General features: G+C 38.9%; 1 protein-coding gene across 9 annotated transcripts in view; it reads right to left on the minus strand.

Annotated features, from left to right (window-relative positions):
• The window catches only part of ITSN1 (intersectin 1), a 308,496-nt gene that overhangs the window by 55,553 nt on the left and 232,493 nt on the right, over positions 1-20,450 (minus strand). For all 9 annotated transcript variants that reach the window (XM_056826047.1, XM_056826045.1, XM_056826042.1 and 6 more), the window contains 2 exons: positions 4,962-5,083; positions 618-724 (listed from right to left, as the gene is read on the minus strand). In XM_056826047.1, the coding sequence (XP_056682025.1) occupies positions 618-724; positions 4,962-5,083 (229 nt within the window). The remainder of the gene's footprint in view (positions 1-617; positions 725-4,961; positions 5,084-20,450) is intronic.

Here is a 20,450-nt window from a genome sequence, read left to right on the forward strand (position 1 = left end):
ACTAGAACTTGAACCCAGATCTCTTCTGTCTTTAGTTTGTGGCAGAGCTGGGTCTCAAATACCCAATCCTCTTTCCACTGAAATGTGTTGTTACCTTTGAGGATTGAAACAGCAATGCTTCTAGGCCAACAACTCCATGAATGTTTACCCTGAAGTATGTTTCCTTAAGAAAGCTGACATTAGAATAGAATGAATAGTTCCAAGTCTCTTCAAATAAATGAGCCAAGAATTTTTCTCAAATATTCCTGGCCAGGATGTCTGAGTGTGAGCATTGTGGGGAATGTAGACTCTCAATTGAACTTTTAATTCCTCTCCCTTTGAACAGTATTTAGGAAAGAAGAATTGAAAGACTTTCTGGAAACCTTAGAATCACATTCAAAAAAAGAAAATAAATTTCTGTAATATATCATTTGTCAGCAATGAGAATGGGAAGGGAGAGACATTTCTAGAAAGGACTAAAAAGAAAGGTTAGAGATTTATGAGTACAAAAAAAAAACAGAGAATGCGATTAACTGAAACAAAGCATCCCTCTCTCTCTCTCACACACACACACAAAATACTAGTCTGAGAAACCAAGAAAGCAAAGCATTGTGGGTAATTAGAGAAAAGAGGCTTACTTCAGCAGTTTGATATTACACATTATCAGCTCCTTCCAGTTAACAAAAATCATAGCCACCTCTTTTTCTGTCAGCAGCTCAGACTCCATCAGCGGTTTCTGAAAGATCTATAGATGCAGAAAAGGAAGCAATTCAGTAAGCAAATGGTTAGCTTGTGGGGTGAGGGCAGCCGGTTTAGAGCAACCAAGATCAATATCCTGAGTATCATTTTAGAAGCACAGAAGCTTAAAGCCCTCACAGTCCTGAAGAGGTCATCTAGTACGGAGTCCCTCAATCAAATGGAAAACGAAATCGGAATCTTGATAAGTGATTGCTACTTTGATCTTGTAAAGGATGGGGCTTCCCTTGATTCCAGACTCATTCATCTCATAACCAGAGGGGAGAAGGGTGTTAGCAGTGCCCCCTTAGTCTATAATTAGAAAACTTGCCCTTTGTCAAACTGGGGATCACCAAAATGAAGGGAGCTCTGGTTAAGTCTTCCCTGTTTGCGTTCGCCATTTCTAAGACTGCCCAGTTTGCTATTGAGAAAGGAAGAAAGAACATTTTCAAAATGGGGAACCTGGGGTGCGAGTGGGGGAGGTCTGCAGGTACCAAAAGACCTTCTCTCAAGCAGCCATCCGCACCAAACCATACTTCCTAGCTGGTGTCCGAGGGCAGCACTCATTGACTTTCAAATGATATGTCTAGTCCAATTTCAGTGTTGGAAGAATAGTTTATGCAATTATAAGAACTGTGAGAAAATGTTAACCCACTATTTGAACCTAAGCCCTACATAGCTAGCAAGTAGGTCTGTCTCCACCTGTTGACCCACAGTTATGATGACCAGAAGCCCAATTAGAACCAAAGATTGATGGAAGGAATTTTCCAGCAATTATAGTCAAGCAACTCGCATCTTATCTGAAAACTGGCCCCATACTGATCAATTGGTTGTTATTTCAATGCTCCTTTTATTGAATACAGACACTAGGGGGAGTGAGACACCTCAGGGAATTGCATCTGTGCATTTTTTTTCCCCTCCAACTTGAAAAACCCTTAATCTTTCCTCCAATTAGAAATCAGATGACCTAATTTCATATCCTGGTTAATTGTTTTCCTTTAATTAATTTATTTATTTGTTTTAACCCTTATTTCTGTCTTTGAATTACTAGGTAAGGGCTATGAATTTAGGGTTAAGTGACTTGCCCAGGGCCACACAGCTAGGAAGTGTCTGAGGTCAGATCTGAACCCAGGACCTCCTATCTTCAGGTCTGGCTCTTGATTCACTGAGTCACATAGCTACCCCTAGTTAGCTGTTTCATGCATAGAAATCTGATTCCCCCTGTAGTTGAGGTCTGTTGTCAAAGCTAAAGAGGCAGGGTCCCGATTTGTCATGTAATTGGCATGCATTTGCTAATAAATCAATACGTTCAGAAGCTCAACCCTTTGTTTCCTCAGTTATTTCATCTTCCACCCAGCACACATCCTAACCATGCCTTCAACAGATGATTGAGGCTAGGCTAGGACAAGATCTCTTTCAGAGAATAGTCACAAATCTGAAGCCTAGAAGGTATAACCCATTAATTTTACAGATGAGGACATTAAAGCCTGCCAGAGGATACACAGGTAATAAGTAGCAGGATTAGGATTTGAAACCAAGCCCTCTGACTCCAAATGCAGTATTCTTTCTGCTGCATTGGGCTATTTCCACTCCATGGATTAAGCTAACTCACTCAACTCAAAGATCCATCAAGGATGTCAATAGATGAAGTAGTGTCATTAGAAACAGCTGTTTGGAAGATTCAGCAGCATCCTTTAGAAAGCTGCTCTTGTGTCTATTATAGGAAATAAAAGCCAATAAAAATATCCTATAATAAATATGTTAAAAATACTATAATAAAATAATGACTTGTCAACTGTGGCCACAACTGAGACGAAACCCTCTCACAGCAAACTGAGGAGGAGCAAATGCTCAGGGAGATGCTGCTCCTGCCAGCCCTGCCCTCTCCTACCTAGCACAGCCAACGCAACCTGACCCAAGACTTCCTATCTTGGAGTGAGAGGAATTGCACATGTGGAATTCACAGAGCGCAGGGCCATAGATTTTAGACTACATGAAACATTCTGTCCTGAATCCGACATCCTTCTGTAGCCAATAAAGTCTGTGAGTCTATCTAGCTTGGCGCTATTCTCCCCAAAGGGAGCTTCCCAAAAAGCAAAAACCAGAGAGGGATCTCTAGTGGTCACCCTGCTTTGCACTGAGTGCCTGCTCCTGACACTTGAAAAATCCCTGCAAGAATAAATGAAATCAGTGTCATTTGGGGGAAATGAAGTCTCTGGGAGGGAGTGCCCTGAAACATGGAAACGGATTCTCGTAGACAGAGGCACAGAATGGTGGAACTGTGAAGGACCTCAGAGATCATCATACAGTCAAGTCAGTTGGACAGAAATGGCACAGTGTCCTCCTAAGGAGCTTATGTTCTTTTGATCAATCCTCCTATTTTGCCAGATGAGGAACCTGAGTCTTAGAAAGGTAAACTGACAGGGTGTATTAGCAGTCTCTAAATATGACCTTGAATTATCATTGAGGGGCAAGGAGAGAGAAGAGGAAGATGTATTGCCCAAAGACTCCTTTTAGGGTGTTTGTTATTGAGCTGTTTTTCAGTCATGTTCAACTCTCTATGACCTCACTTGGTGTTTTCTTGGCAAAGAGAATAGAGTAGTTTCTATCTCCGGCTCATTTTTACAGATGAGGAAACTGAGGCAAATGAGGTGAGAGACTTGCCCAAGGTCACACAACTAATGTCCAATTTTTGCACTCAGGAAGATGGATCTTCCTGCCTCTAGGTCCAACACTCTATCCATTGTGCTGCCTTTTGGGATAGAAGAATCAAAGGAAGGGACAGAGAATCTTAACCGTAGGGAAGGGAGGAAGGTAATAGCAGAGTAACAAAAAAGGGGTGCAGGTAATTCCAGTTTCTGGAAAAAATGGTCTAGGGTTTTCATGTTTTAATGTGCAAGAATGTGTAAACTTAGAAATATATAACATCAGGGTAAACTATCACTAGTGCCACTCACACCTCTGAAACTCACATTTCGATAGTAGTTTAAGGTTGGCAAAGTATTTTCTTCATACCCAGCATGTGAGATAAGTGATGCAAGTATTACTAACCTCATTTTCCAGAAGAAAAAAAATCAGACTCAGAGAGGCTGTAACTTGCCCATTCATGCACAACTCTGAAGTGGCAGAATTTGGCTGTGAAATCAGATCTGTCCTGAATCCAAATCTAGCAGCCTTTTACTACTGTCCCTCTCTGTTCCCTAATAAATATTAGAGAAAGCAAGGGGAGAAGTCACACAGATATTTGATTTGGAATTATAAGAATACTAATTATTTGGCACATTGGCACAATGATATTTTATGCCTACTTAGTTTGCCCAAAAAACTATGAATTAAAGAGTATCTGTATTACCCTGGCTTGGGATTATCCTAGAATGGTGACACATAGTATAAGAGAAGGAGAAAAAAAATCCCTTGACAAAGACAGTTGGTGGGAAATTATGAAATAAATGAGAGAGAAGAATGATGAGGGAGTATTCTGTTTTGACTATTCATCTCTCCCCTTAGATGTAATCCTATCTTGCTTGAGTAAGAGACAACACCGTTTCTAAATGTTTCAAAGAACTTTTTTATATTGCGAAGCAATCCCTGGGTCAAACTGAGGTGGTGTATGACAGCTCCCTTTGAAGTCTTTTTCGAATAAACTTTTGATAGTGGAAGGTATACAGGCATAGAATGATGGATTTCCCACAAACTGGGAATGGAAAGCCTCTTTCAAAGGAGGCAGCACCTTTTGCTTCAATTTCATGATCTCTTACATAGTCTCATATACTCAGCTATATTGATTCAAGTGTTTTCTGAGTTTCTACCATAGTACTAAGTACTTGGAGGGGCAAGAAGAAAAGCTTTTGTTTGCTTGTCTGCAAAAGGAGATGGTTGAGCATGATGATCTCCAAGGTTCTTTCCAGCTCTAACAAGCTGTGATTTTATTCAAGAATTCAGATCTCTTAACTTCCCACCCAGTTCTCTGGCCATGACATTGCCTTTTGTTATGCAACTATTTAATTAAAAAAATTTTTTTTGCTTCTTCCCTAGCAATAAACTGTAAGATAAGGGGGAGAATTTGTTCCTACTTTTCCCAGAGGACAGGTCTCGTGTCATTCAGCACCGTCCCAGTACCGTTACTCTATCAAAAACTCACGCAGAGTCAGCCAAACAATTCTTGGTCAGAGCTCCCCATTTCCCAATGTCACCACATTTGAGATGAAGCAACACCAAAATGTCACCATCCCCGTTGCTATTTTTACCTCTGTGACTAACTGCAGGTCATTGACATAATTCTCTTCTGTAACAAGTAGCTCATGGATATATCCCTGTCGTTTTCTTTCTGTTGGTGTCAACATATCCAAAAGATGTAAATCTGCACACCCTGGAAAATACAATGGCATTGGACAGTTTATTCAGGGATGCTTAAAAGCCACAAACCACTGGCCTAAAAGGTTATCCTTCCTTTATTATTCCTGATTCAAGTTGCTTTGATTTGTGCCCTCACTGTCTCTAAAAAGATAATGAAAAGAAACTTAAGTACCACCCAAAAAAAAAGATTACTGTGTTTTATTCTAGACCAGGAGACAGAGAACTGAAAGGCAAATCTAGCCCAAGCCCTGCTTTTGTAGGGCCTCAACAAAAACTGCTTTTTACATTTTAAAATACAACCAAATTTGATTTAAAAATGTAAAATCATAGGTAAAAAAACCAAAGGGGGTGAGATGGGATTTAGCTCCATAGGCATTCATTTGTTGATCACTGTTCTCGTTTAATTTGGGGGGTTCACAAAGGGTTCAAAACTGGAAAGTAAACCTTGAACAGAGACACTACTATCGACTAATATATACGTAGGTATGTAGTTTCAGTTGGATCATACCAGATCATCCTTAGGAAAGTAAGAGTCTTGGGAGGAAGGTTAGCCTATTCCCCTGGGCATATTCTTTTTTTTTTTTTAAACCTTTAACTTCTGTCTTAGAATCAATATTGTATATTGATTCCAAGGCAAAAGAGCAGGAAGGGCTAGATAATGGGGTTAAGTGGCTTGTCCAGAGCCACACAGCTAGGAAATGTCTAAGCCAGATTTGAACCCAAGACCTCTTCTCTCTAGGTCTGGCTCTTAATCCACTGAATTACCTAGCTCTCCAGTGGGTGTCTTCTTGATATCTGGCATCCTTAGGTCTAACCTACCTCAGGGTGATGTCAGAGGTGTGAACCCCAAGGCCAGAAGCCACCTCCAACTCACAGTTTCCCTTGCTCTTTCTATGTAGATTACTGTAGTGACTGCTCCTGAATGGATATGCCCAGAGTTCTCTGGCCTCTAGGCTTAGAGAAGGTGTGATTTCCTCCATAGAATTTTTCTTGATTCTTCAAATTTCTTATTTCCACTTGTCTTTCTCCCAATAGATCACCCTAATTTCTCCCAGTGTCATTCCCTCTCTCTGAGAGTAATCCTATTTAACAAAGATTTTTTTAATATTATTATACACACTTGTGCCTACGCAGCTAGGTGGCACAGTAAATAGATTCATCTTCATGAGTTCAAGTCTGGCCTTAGCCACTTAGTAGCTGTGTGACCCTATTTGCCTCAGTTTCCTCATCTATAAACTAAGCTGGAAAAGGAAATGGTAAACACTTCAGTATCTTAACCCCCTCCCAATACAAAAGGGATCTGGAAGAGTCATATTTTTCTGAAAAATGACCAAAACAACAAAAATATGGGTTATTGTGGTGTCTGCTCCTGAACAGAGATGCCGGGAAGTTCTTTCAGTTGAAATCCTTCTCTCCCTTCTAGGTTTTGAAAAGATGTCATTTCCTCTATGGAATGAATCTTCTTTGATTCTTCAGATTTCTCCTTGTCCTTTGTATCTCTCCCAATCACATTCTCTTTTGTATTCTACCCATTTGTGTACATTCCCCTACTAGATTAACCTTCTTCTGAGGGTCAGACCTGTGACATTTTTCAGATCTGTAGCCCCATTGTCCAGCATGGCACCTAACTCTGGATAGGCACTTGAGAAATGTAGTGATGAATTCATCTGAATTTCAATTAAGATGGTGACAACAGTAGCAGAAGGTGGGAACTTGTATAGTTTCAACAACAAAAAAAAAAAAAAACCAGCAAATGCAACATGTGTCATTTTTCATTCTCATCCCTTAAGGTCCATTGGCTTACGTCATTGAAAGCTGCCTGTGATGTGCTAAAATTAAAATTCAGAATAGTCACAAAGATCAGGGGAAGCTCTCATTGGCTTGTAGACGTAAACTTTGACCCAGTCTAGTACCTATTGCTAAATCTTTCAGTTGGCTCCACTGTATTTCCTATCAAATATTAATGAGCACAAGGGATTGGTGAATGCCTTTTATTAAAATGTTTGTACTGACAAAGAATTAGGAAGAAAAAAGTTAGCCATCATTATTCAATGAATTCCAAAAGCTTCAGTTGACATAGCTTCTACTCAGGAATAACCTAAGGTCTCTTGACTTTTCTTTTGGGGGGGGGGAGGTGTTTTATAACTCATTCAATTTGTAAATTAAAGGTAACATTGTAGTTTGTAACTCAGTTTAACTGTATTTTTAATAAAGGTAAAGTTTAGTTGCTATTTGAAGATTTAGGCTTGGTCCAGTTTTAGCTGTTTTGGCTTAATGAAGAAAATTGATTGAGTAGGAAGAAAGGGAGGGAGGGAGGGAGGGAGGGAGGGAGAAAGGGAGGAAGGGAGGAAAGGAGGAAGGGAGGAAGGGAGGAAGGGAGGAAGGGAGGAAGGGAGGAAGGGAGGAAGGAAGGAAGGAAGGAAGGAAGGAAGGAAGGAAGGGACACTAGGACTCCCACATTTGAGCTCAGAGGTCTCCGAGAAGGAAGTGAAAAGGGTGCTAAATAACACAAATGGGGTCAGCTAGGTGGGTGACTAGATAGAGAGTAAAGTCTTAAAGATCCAAGGTCCTAGGTTCAATTCTGGCCTCTGGCACTTCCTAGCTGTGTGACTCTGGCTAAGTCACTTAACCCCCATTGCCTAGCCCTTACCACTCTTCTGCCTTGGAAAAAATAATCCATATGAAAATAAAAGGCGTAGGAGTGCTTTTTTAAACAATTTTCTACAGCAAATCACATCTCAAAACTCACATGATGGAAAGGTATAGAGATCACAAGATCCCTTCGTCTTTATTGCTTGAGAGATACAAAATTTGGCTCAGTATAATAAACTTCCTTCAAGATTCTCCTCAAAGTAAGCATCTCAATCCATGTTAAAATGAGTCGTGATTTCATCATATATGTAACCACAGAGATTACTTTATCTTTTCTGGTTACTGATGTCATGTAAGAATAAAAAAGAGAGATGTATTTGCCCCTGTCATGGAGGATATTCAGCCCAGAGACTGGATGGAAGAGGAACTCCTGGTAGATAATGAAGTTCTCCAGATGCTTCTTTTTCCCCTGGTAAATAACTTATGTCAAAGAGCCTTTTTTGTCTTTTGTATAGAGGGAAAAGAGGAAGAGAAGGAGCTGAGGTCCCTGGCTGAGTAGCCCCCCAATGTCTAAGGCTAGTTTTGAACCAGAGATTTATATACCAGATATACCAGAGATTTAAGCTTGGTATGGATCAATGGCTTTCCAAAGGGCTCAGACCTAATTAAACACTATCCATTGTCCAAGTAGGCTTAACTACAATCTGAGCTCCCCAGCTGATGAACTTTCGGACAACTTGGTTATATGCCACCAGCAGTAAATGAAAGGCATCTGAATATGAGCTCTTTGAGAACAAGGACTGTCTTATTTTTCTTTTTGCATCCCCAATGTGTCACACAAATATTTGCACATAGTAAATGCTCAATAAATGTTTTATTCATTCCCTCATTGAAAGACATTTCTTCTTGGTACGTTTTACGTTTTAGGATGTTTTAATAACCATGCAAATTAGCAGATATTCATATGTTCAAGATATAAAAGAAACCACTGAATAGGAACATAAGTTACTTAATAAAAGTTCTCTTTTGAAGTTGGTTTTCCATTGGAATTTGTGTTTTAATAAATTAATTTAATCAATTAAAAATATCTAGTAAAAATGATAATGATCCTAGCTGTTATTTGTATGAGATTTTAAGGTTTATATGGCACTTAGTGTACATTACTTCTATGATTGTGGGAACAGACACTAAAAGTATCTCAATCTTAATATCACTAATAAGGAAATTGAAGCTCATCAAGACACTTTGCCCAGAATCACATGATTATAGTGTCAGAGGTGGAATTCAAATACAGGTTTCCTCTGTCTTCGAGTTCAGAGCTACTGATCTGTCCATCGTTATCAGACAGGCAATATGGGTAAACCAATACAGAAATGAACCTTGCCCTAAGAGAGTTGAAATCTAGTTAGGAAGGCAAGTGAGTCAAATACATGAAAAATTTGAAAATGACACAGAACTATATAATTCTGTGCTCAGTAAAATGAAACAGATTGTGAGCATTGTGGGAATTCACTGAGCGAATGCGATAGGTTAGGAAAGCCTGGTAATAGTCCTTTGAGAAGATGAAACATAAGGGGTTTTAAAAAATGGGTAGGATTTGAATAGACAAAGAATGGGGAAAAGTATTCCCAGTCAAGGGAGTAGCGAAAGCTAAGATAAGAACAAGGGAATTAGCAGGGATACGGAGCAAAGGTTTCCAGTGCACAATTAGTGGGAGGTAAGACAAACAGAGTGGACCTTGGAATTCAACTGTAGCAATTCAAACTTGATGCAAAGGGAACCTGTTGTAAGTACTTGATACGATAAAAAAAATCATATTCTATATGAGATGACTGGGAGGAGGAAAGAACTTGGAGCAAAGGGGCATCAATAGGAAAAATTGTGCTCTAGTCCACTGAATTGAGCTGATTCCCTTTTGTGAGTGAAGAATGTAGTGAAGGAAAAAGCAATGAAGTCAAGTGGAAAAGGGAATTAAATGGAAATGTGAAGACCTAGATTAGAGTTCCACTCATTTATTCACTCTTTGACACTGACAAGCTAAGTCATTCATTTGTGTCTCCAACCCCAGATCTCACAATTATGAAATGAAAGAATCAGACTATTTGGCCTTACTACCTCCAACTTTCTTCATTTCTTTAAATCTTGTATTTCTCAGTCCTTGGGAGATGATTAATCTTCCTTTCATCTACTAGAAAAGACAGAATGAAGAAATAGTAGGCATGACTCAGCCTAATATGAGAATGATAACTGGTTTAGAATAGGTGGAGCCAGTTTCCATGGGTGGGGGGTGGGGGTGGGGGTGGGGAGGAACCTTTAAAGTCTTAGAATCTGTCTGGATGAATTCATCACAAAGTGATTAATTAGTAACTGGTGAGATATGGTAGGAAGAGCATCAGGTTAGAAGATTTGGACTGAATTCCCTGCACTTACTATCTGTATACCTTGGGCAATTTGCTTTCCCTCTCTAGGATCAATTTCCTCCTTTGCAAAATGGAGATAAGAACCAACCAAGAGCCAACAATTCCAATGGTCTCATGCTGAATCATGCTATCTGCCTCCTGTTACAGAAATAATAGTTTCAAAGTACAACATGTTTTTCCTTCCTTCCTTCCTTCTTTTTTTGCAATGGCTAATTGAGGAATTTGTTTTACATAACCATATATAACTATTTGGGGTTTTTCCAATTCATTTTTATGCATTATTGAGCAAGGAACTATAACATAGTACATTGATCAATTAAAAGTTAAGGAAAGACTAGTTAGGAGGCCATTGTATTAGTTAACAGGAAGAAGGCTGATATGACTAAATATATATATATATATATGTAATGAGCTTTGTTTTCTTGCCTTCTCAATAGATGGAGGAGAGGAGGAAGAAGTAAAGAATTTTGCACTGAAAAAAAGGTAAAATTGAATTCTTCAAAATGGAGATAACACTAAGTGCACAACTTAGAGCTACCTCACAGAGCTGTAATGCAAGTCAAAGGAAATATATATATGGATATATAAAGTACTTTGTAACCAAGTGCCTTGTCACGGCATGAAGGTCACCCCAAGTCCTTGAAGGCTCTGCTGGCGAAACATCAACTCCAGGCTTAGTAAGAGACTGTCTTCTTTCTAAAGATTGGCCCAAGTAGAGAGAAGTTCATCGCCAATAGACTGGTCACTTGGAAATGAATGCTTTGGTCATGAAAGCCATGGGCAGAAATATATACTGTTGTTCATTATTATTTATTGTTCAGTTGTTTCAAGTCACATCCAACTCTTTATGACCCCACTTGAGGCTTCTTGATAAAGATACTAGAGCTATTTGCCATTTATTTCACCAGCTCATTTTACAGATGAGAAACTTGAGGCAAACAGGGTTAAGTGATTTGTCCAGAGTGACACAACAAGTAAGATCTGAGGTCAGATTTGAACTCAGGTATATGACTCTTCTTGAATTGGCTTGGCACAATATCACTATTGTTATGATTAATGGAATGGACCTGTGATTTGACTAGTATAGGGATCACGCAATGAGGAAACTCCCTCCAACAATGCATATTAGCCCCCCCAATCAGAAATGTACAGTCTTAGAAAGCTGAGCCACAGTTAGTGGTATAGTGATCAGAGAATTGACCCTGGAATCAAGAAGATATGAAATCAAGTCCTCCCTCCAACATATGTCCAATTGATTATGTGATCTTGGGCAAATCTTTAACCTTTCTACTGTTATTAATAGTTATTGTTATTCTATATTAATTCCTAGAGTAGAAAGGACTAATCTCCCTAAGAAAATCAATATCAAGCAGTATTAATAAATTGATCACTTACAAATAATCATTAAAATAATTAGTAAGTGAATTCGTAGAAGGCACTAAAGAAGATGAACAGATAGTGGTCTCTGATCTCATTGGAAAATAAGAAATACACAAATAAAAGTTAACAATACATATTAGTACATGTTCAGTACAAAGTGTCTATAAGACAATAGCTACCATAAATTATCTTTCTTTTCCTTTTTAAACCCTTCCCTTCTACTGTATATTGGTTCCAAGACAGAAGTGTGGTGCAGTCTAGGCAATTGTGGTTAAGTGACTTGCCCAGAGTCACAAAGCCAGGAAGTGTCTGAAATTTGAACCCATGTCCTCCCATCTCAGGGTATGGCTCTCTATCCACTGAGCCACCAGCTGCCCCTACCATAAAATTTCTATGGAATCAGAGATTACTATAAGAGTATTGTGGGGAGGTAAAGGGTGTCAATTGAATCACTCCAGTCACTTCAAGCAACTAACAAGAGAACTCTAGTCTATGCCTTTTTCTGGTGAGAACACTTCTACTAAATTAATCCATCAAAGGCATTTAGGTGTGGAAAGCCTTTAATTTGGAAAGAGTAAAAGCTTATGGATGAAAGGAAATGGCAGTTACTTGGAGTGTATTGAGATTGGCTGATAAAATATCAAAAAAGTTTGGACCTGAGCTTTTCAGTCATGGGACAGTCGTGGAAGGAAGGAGGAAAAGTCCTTCTGTCTTCTTCCCTTCCCTTCTCCCCTTATCCAGAAAAAGGACTTGTGAACTTCAAAAGGATGTTAGATTTTGGATTTTCCAAGGTCATCCTGGAAGTGGCCTTGACACAGCTGATGGCCATGTCTACATCAGGACTGAGAACAAAGCAGACACTAAACAAAAAGAAGATTTGGAATTCTATAAGAGACTGGGGGTGGGGGGAGAAAGAAAACTCCACCTTATCTAAGGAGAACTTCAGGAAACCCCACAAAAGGGAGAAAAGGATTTCTAGAAGCTATGATTTGCTCCCCTTTGCCACCTGTGCTCTAAGGTACCCACAGTTTCCTGGATTCTGGATGCCCAATTTGAGAAGCACGTTTTGTACCTCCTGTTCCTACATCTTACTTCTTCTATTTGAGATCAATAAATAATCACCGAGGGAAGAAACCCTGGTAAAGGAAGATTTGTGAGTTCTAATACAAGAGAATCCAAACTCAATCATTCAGTGTTTGGCCTTAAACCCTAAAGAGACAAGTAGCTAGCTGTCCTCTGGAGAATCAATCAGCCAATGTAGAGATGGGGGTTGAGAGAAGGAGCACAGAACCTAAAGGCAAGGCTTCATGGAGGAAGTAGAATCTGAGCTAGATCTTTAACCTGGGTAGGCAAAAAGATTAAATAATTCTGGGGGCAGCTAGGTGGCTCAGGGAATAGAAAGCCGGACCTACAGATAGGAAATTTGGGTTAAAATCAGGCCTCAAATACTTCCTTGCCATGAGACCCTGGGTAAGTCACTTAATCCCCATGGCCTAGCCCTTACTGCTCTCTTCTACTTTGGAACCAATATTTCATATTGATTCTAAGACAGGAGGTAAGGTTTTAATTTTTTTAAAAAATTAAACCACTCTGTATGAGATGTAGTTACATGATACAGTAGATAGAGCATGGAGTCAGGAAGACCTGAATTCAAATCCCTCCTCAGATATGTACTAGCTGTGTGAACCTGGGCAAGTCACTTGACCTCTACTGCCTCTGTTTCCTCAACAGTAAAGCGAGGATAATTATACTATCTATCTCTCCTTTGATCCTTTATGAGGCTCAAATGAAATAAAATAATGTACTTGGTAGAAAACCTGGCACAAAATAAACAATAAATGTTTCCTCTCTCCTATTTCTTCTGTACCTTCTTTCTTTCCTTCCTTTCTCTTTTTCTTCCTTCTGCAAAAGGGGAACTATGAGAAATACCAGGTATACTTGAAGGAAAGATACTAGCATAAGCTGCCTAGATCAAAGGGAATGTCAAGGAATATTAAGACTAGAATAGTAAGTTGATAAGAGACTGTGGAAGGCTTTGAATGCTAGATCAGTTTGGGTTTTATATTGTAAGCAAATAGGGACATGGGAAAAACTTATGAGGAATGAAGATATTGCTAAAGTAACATAACATAGAAAAGAGAAATCCCTGTTAATATGCCCTTCCTGATCTCCCCATCTAAAGTGATGTATGGAGGAGAGGCAGCCTCCCAATAATCCATGATCCTTTAGTCAGACTACTTGGCTACTTCCAAATACTAGCCTTTGGGATTGTTCTCAGGTTAGAGAAGAGGCACAAAGGACTTGAAAGGGTCTTTCCAGAGAATCTTGAAGGAAATGGAATCAGCCAAGTGCCCCATAATGGTATAACTAAGCCAAGATGTCCTCAAAGGTTTTCTAACACTGCTGATCTTTTCTAGGTATGAACTCTTAGAGACCTGGTAAGATGCTACTCCCACTGGGAATCTCCTAGATTAGGACTTAGTTCAGACTCTAAACATAGCAGCAAGCCTTCCCCTGAACGGATCTAAATTTAAGGAGAAGAAATGCTAGCTGGGAGGAGGCAGAGACAGAGACGTGTGTGTGTGTGTGTGTGTGTGTGTGTGTGTGTGTGTTTGTGTGTGTGTGATGGAAGAAGAAAGAAAGAACTTAACCCTTTAGAAAAATGCCTCGTGGAGATAGAACTTGGAGCTATGCTGGCCAGGAGTCTAGCTCCCTTAGCTATGATCGCTATTGTTTGAATTGTTTTAGAAGCTATTAGATGTTGGCCTGTTAAGGCACTGAATGGCTTATTCTTTTGGGGCAAAACCATAGAATGCAATCAGAAGAAATAAAGGACTGAGCGATTTAACATATTTGTGACATGTTTATCCTAGAGTTCTCGGAGGCCTGCCAACACCGACCACATCACAAGACATGTAGAAGCTTTGCAAACTCCCTTTGGGCTACCCAACCATCAGTCATGAGAAAGCCATTCACTCCAACAGTGACGTCTAGGTGGAAATCCACATCTGTGGGTCAGGCTGCTTGCTTTGACCCAGGTGACAGTCCTAAGGAAGGGAATTGCAAAAAATTCTTGAGCAATAAATTAGTGTGTGTGTGTGTGTGTGTTTGTGTGTGCACGCGCGCATGTGGTGGGGGAGTCAATTACCTTTAAATCAATATCTAATTCATGTCTGATATCTAGTTGCCTGAATAGGCAATCATTCAAATACTGATCCAAGAAGGTTTCCTATTAGGTCCTGAACTTTGTTCTTAAAACAGAAAGTGACCAGGTAACTTGATTTCAGGCAAAGATTAAGTTCTTTACTTCCTTTACCTTACATCCACATATCTGAAGTTCCTAAGATAAAAGTGCCCTTTTTAGAAGTCTCTATCAATAGGTCAGAGGTCCTCTGGATTATAAGTAATAAAAACTAAAGCCATCCCAGACAAATTTTGAACAAGACATCGGAAATATGGACCACAGAAATCTATAATAAACTCATGTGAGAATTTCTGCTATTACTGAGTAACTGTAGCAGAACAGCAGTTTAACAGATTTTTTTTAAACCCTTAAACCCTTTTAAACCCTTACCTTCCATCTATGGAGTCAATACTGTGTATTGGTTCCAAGGCAGAAGAGTGGTAAGGGCTAGGCAATGGGGGTTAAGTGACTTACCCAGGGTCACACAGCTGGAAAGTATCTGAGGTCAGCTGCCCCCAGTTTAACAGATTTTTAAAGAGGAACCAATTATTTGGAATCTGTGGCTCCAGGATCACAATATGGTCTCAAATATTCTTTAAAGAAACCACTTACTTAAAAACTGAATCCATTTATGTGTAAACTTAAAAACTAATTATTAATTATAGTCCCAAGGATTATACAATGGAACATAACTCCCCCTATGGCAAAGACGAAGGGGAAGGAATACTAGAACAGAATATTGTAAGATTGTCAGATGTGGTCACTGTGCCAGATGTTTTTACTTAATTATTCAATCTGGAGAAAGACTGAAAGGATATAATAATAAAGGAATCGTTAAAAGACATCTTTTTGGGGGGCAGCTAGGTGGCTCAGTGGATTGAGAGCCAGGCCTAGAGATGGGGGGTCCTGGGTTCAAATTTGACCTCAGATACTTCCCAGCTGTGTGACCCTGGCCAATACACAGTATTGACTCCAAGACGGAAGGTAAGGATTAAAAAAAAAGACATCTTTTTAAAAAATGAAAATCCAATTAACAAAGCTGATTTTTAAAATTTGTTGTGACTGCTATGTTAATGAGACGTGAGTTTAAAGAATTCAGGGTCTGATGACTTCATTTTTTTTTGCTCCACCTCACTTCATCTAATATTTTAATATTTATCTCTGCAAAAAGAGACAACCAACACTAAGAATAAATGAGATAGAGATATCTAGGGTGCAACTTGGAGGGCACAAGAGGCACTTTCACACACACACACACACACACACACACACACACACACACACATATACTCTCTCTACTATTACTACTACTAATTTTGGTATAGCCCAAGAAGGACACCTTTTTACATCTGTTAATGATTCCTTTATGCCATAGCATAAGATTATTTTAGAGGTCTTTGACATGCTGAGAAATATATTCCTTAATATTATAACCTAAAAATTGCCACACGTAAATCAAATCTAGTTCATTCAACAATCTGTTTAACATTATATTTTCTTTATTAGAAGTTTTGGTTTTGGGGTTGTTTTTTTTTTTGGACTTACTAAGTTTTAATAGAGGGAAATTAAAATCTATTATTATTGTGTTACTATCCATTTATTTTTATTTATTAGATTCAACTTTTCTTTGAAGAATTTGGCTGACATGAAAATTTGGAGCATATTCATTTAATCTTGTTATTTTTTAAAATTGTCTCTATGCTACCAATCATAACATAATTTTCCTGCTTGGCTCTCTTGATTTTATCAATTTTTATCATTGCCTTGGAAAGCTTACTAGAGAAATCATGCAGTAAATCTTTTTTCTGTGTGGAGTAAACCTTTTGAAACAGAATTAAATATTCCTCACTTTCAGCTACTGGGAAAATAACAAGATACTCTCTGCATTTACTGCTCTGTCCATTCTCAACTCCATAAGAAGCCCAATTTCTCCTATTCTCCCTTGACTCACAGATTAAACCCATTACCTCTATTCTCATCATTATGCTGCTAGCTCAAGCCTTGACTGACACCACTTTCACCGGCCTTCTTTCCCCTCTGATTGGAGGGCTGGGAGGATGGGCTATAGCACCAAACTCCTCCTAATGCCTTTCTTTATAGAGGACTTTTTGGCTCACTCCACCCTGAATCTTCTGCTCTGCCTTGATTTCAATTCCACAGAACAAGATGCCTCCTTACCCTGTTGTACCTTCCTTGCCTCCCAACAAAGAGGCTGTCTTCTCCCTTCCCATCTTAGATTGTAAACTTGAAGACAAGGATTATCTTTCTCTTTATTAATTGAACTCCCAGCACACAAAATAAGCACTTAATGAATGTTTGTTGGGTTGAATATTCCTATAAAACTCTTTGTCTTAAGCTTCATTTCATTTCCCTATCCTGAATGAGCTCCTAAAATTTAAAAAAAAAATCCTAAACCAAGAATAATTTTAGGGAAATCAGAACAAAACTTGGGGTTGGGGAATGGGAGCAAGAGAAGGAACTATTTTGGGTGATTTTCTGGATAAAGATGTCTAGCAGACAACTGGAAATACAGAATTGGAAGTGGAGAATTTGAAGCTAGATTAGAGTTGGAAATTATCTGCATTGGGGTAATCTCTGAAGTCAGAGGCATGGATTTGATTGCCAGTGTGTATATAGTGTGTAGAGAAAGGGAGTTTTCACATTTAGGAAGGGAAAAGGCCAGTGAATTAGTGAAAGAGATAAAGGATTGGTGAGATAAGTAGTAGGAATGGTGGGAAAGAATGGTGTCATGCAACCTAAACCAGAAGTGGACAGTAATCAAGTGTCAAATGGCTTATTATTATATGAAAGATGAGAGACCTCAAACAGATGACCTCAATACCATTTTACTGAGAAAATTAAGAGCATCCTATTAATAAAGTAGAGGATTTAGGTTAGAGCTGGAGGTTTGAGGTTTAGAATAGCTACTGTGGGGTATGTGATACTGAATATATTTGAGAGATTAAGAAAAAAATTGGTGTGCATCAATGAGTGCCGAATTAAAGATAAGATACCATAATTTTGAGTTATCATGGTTTTGGTGGAAGAGAACAAGTATTTATTAATAGTATAGAGTATTCATATAGTACCTACCATATAACAAACACTTTACAAATATCTCATTTGACTCTTACAACAATTCTGGGAGGTAGGTGCTATTATTATCCCCATTTTACAGATGAGGAAACTGAGGTCAACAGAGTTAAATGACTTGCCTAGGGTCACACAGGTAGTAAGTGTTGGAAACTGGCTTTAAACTTGTCATTCTAATTCCAGGTCCAGTGCTCAAAACATTGCGTCATCTTTCAGTCATTTTTCAATTGTGTCCAACTCTTTGTAATCCCATTTAGGGTCTTCTAAACAAAGATAGTGATTTGCCATTTCCTTCTCCAGCTCATTCTACAGTGAGGAAACTAAGGCCAATAAGGTCACACAGCTAGGAAGTACCTGAGGCCAGATTTTAACTCAGGAAGAGTCTTCCTTACTCCTGACTCAGCACTCTATTCGCTACCACCTAGCTCCCTCTGTTGCACCATTTAGCTGCCTCTAATACCTCCATCAGTGCTCAATAGCTATGGGTATAGCTTCTTCAACCTAACAGTGAAGGAGACTTTTCCTTTGAGATTACCTTTCATTTCCATTTTATATATGTTGCAAGTAAAATGATTTACACACTCTCTCACCCATTAAAATGTGAATTCCTTAAGGGTAGAGACCATGCTTTTGCCTTTCTCTGTAATCTTCCTGTTTAGCACTGGCACACAGAAGCCTCTTAGATTCAGAAATAAACAATAAAATTAAAACAAATTTTAAAATATAAACAAGAAGAAAGGGGATCAAAGCATGCGTTGTTGAAATGATTGACTTCGAAGGACGCAATATCTAGGCAGAACAAGTGTGATGGTCTAGGACAACTTCTCAAAGGAAACTCCTTCAATCCCTCACGTCCCCAAGACTCATTCAGAGGATCCACGAGGTCAAAACTTTTCCCAAAATAATGATTCCTCTTCCGATTGATTACATATTTGTGTGAAGCTGGATTGTCTTCTTATATTTCAGCCAAGACAATTGACGCAGTTAGATTGAATGAAGAAGCATATTTGAGAATCCAACTGTGTTCTAATAGGCCAGAAATTAGAGAGATTTGGGGAAACATGCAAAATAATGTTACTCTTTGCATTCAGTTTTTTGGGGAAAAATATTTATTTTTCATTGAAATGTTATATTTACCTATAATGAATTTGTAATTGTTATTTTTAAATGAATTATGTATTTCTTAAATTTACCAGTTTGTATTTTTAATATAGTAAATGTTGTTATAACTCATACAAACTAAAGCTCATTGGGGTCTCCGATAACTTTTTTCTTTCCTTCTTTTAAAAAAAATACTCTTACCTCCTGTCTTGGAATCAATATTGTGTATTGGTTTCAAGGCAGAAGAGTAGTAAGGATCAGGCAATGGGGGTTAAGTGATTTGCCCAGGACCTCCAGGCTCTGGGTCTGGCTCTCAATCCACTGAGCCACCTAGTTTCCCCCATCCTCAATAATTTCTAAGAGAGCAAAGGTGTCTTGGAGATCCAAAAGTTGGAGCACCACCATCTAACAGAATAGAAATTAAGAGACTAGAAGTTATGATGATGGAGAAAAAAAGGGAGAATGCATCGATGGGAAAGAACTAAGGCCAGGAGAGTGATCAAGAATGAGAATTTTAGAGTTCTAGATAGTGAAGATGCTGCAATACTTGGTGTTGGTGACGTTTAATCACTGTGGGTGGGTTAAGTCAAATGGATGGAGATAGAGGTCATGGGAAGAGAGAAAGGCGACAAATTGTCAAGACAGGGTTTTATGTTAGAGGGATCATGAAAGTGAAAGATGATGACTGAAGGTAAACAGCAAGATTTTGGATAAAATTCTTTCTATACATTTCTGGGCCAGACTACTAGCCAACAAATCTTTAACTTTACCCCATTGAAAACCCTTTGGTGGGATGGGAGGGCTGCAGCTGGATGACTCAGTAGATTGAGCGCTAGTACAAGAGACAGGAGGTCCTGGGTTCAAATCTGACAGACACTTCCCAGCTGTGTGACCCTGGGCAAATCATTCAACCCCCATTGCCTAACCCTTACCAGTCTTCTGCCTTGGAACCAATACACAGTATTCATTTCAAGACAGAAGGTAAGGGTTAAAAAAAACCCAAAAAAACCTTCTCTGACTAGCTCAAAGCTCTCTTTTCCCCTTCCATCATTAGTCACTAACTGGGACAAAGTTCATCCTCTGCAGATGCAGATTTAATTCCAGTGTTGTCTTCTCAGTAGACACACTATGTTTAAAAGGCTTTCCAATATAGAGATTGTTGGGCTTCTTATTTACTGGTGGAAGAGGAGAGCAAGTTTAAGAAAAAGAAGAATCCTTTTCATGGTTCCTGCTGAAAACAGACCAATAAAGAGGACTAGAACAGAGACAAAGGCAATGGAATAAGCTTTATGTAGTACTATTGTGTAATATGCAGTGCTAAACCCTGGAACTCTCCTCTCTAGGCTTAGTTCTTAGTCCAGAGTCACCTAGCTCCCTTCCCCCCACCCCCAATGATTCCTTCTACAAAACTGTACAATTGGCCCTCCCAAAACAGCTCAGAACCCAAGTTATTTGCACTTATGTCTAATGTTGTAACTACAAGGATATAAGACTCTTGTAAAAAGACCGTCTCATAGGGACTCTTTCCAGCTAGCAATGACATCAATAGTGTGCTATTTGGATAAGCTCGATATATAGATATATACATATGTGTGTATGTGTGTGTGTGT

This window comes from Monodelphis domestica, chromosome 4, assembly GCF_027887165.1.
Source record: "Monodelphis domestica isolate mMonDom1 chromosome 4, mMonDom1.pri, whole genome shotgun sequence".
NCBI lineage: Eukaryota > Metazoa > Chordata > Mammalia > Didelphimorphia > Didelphidae > Monodelphis > Monodelphis domestica.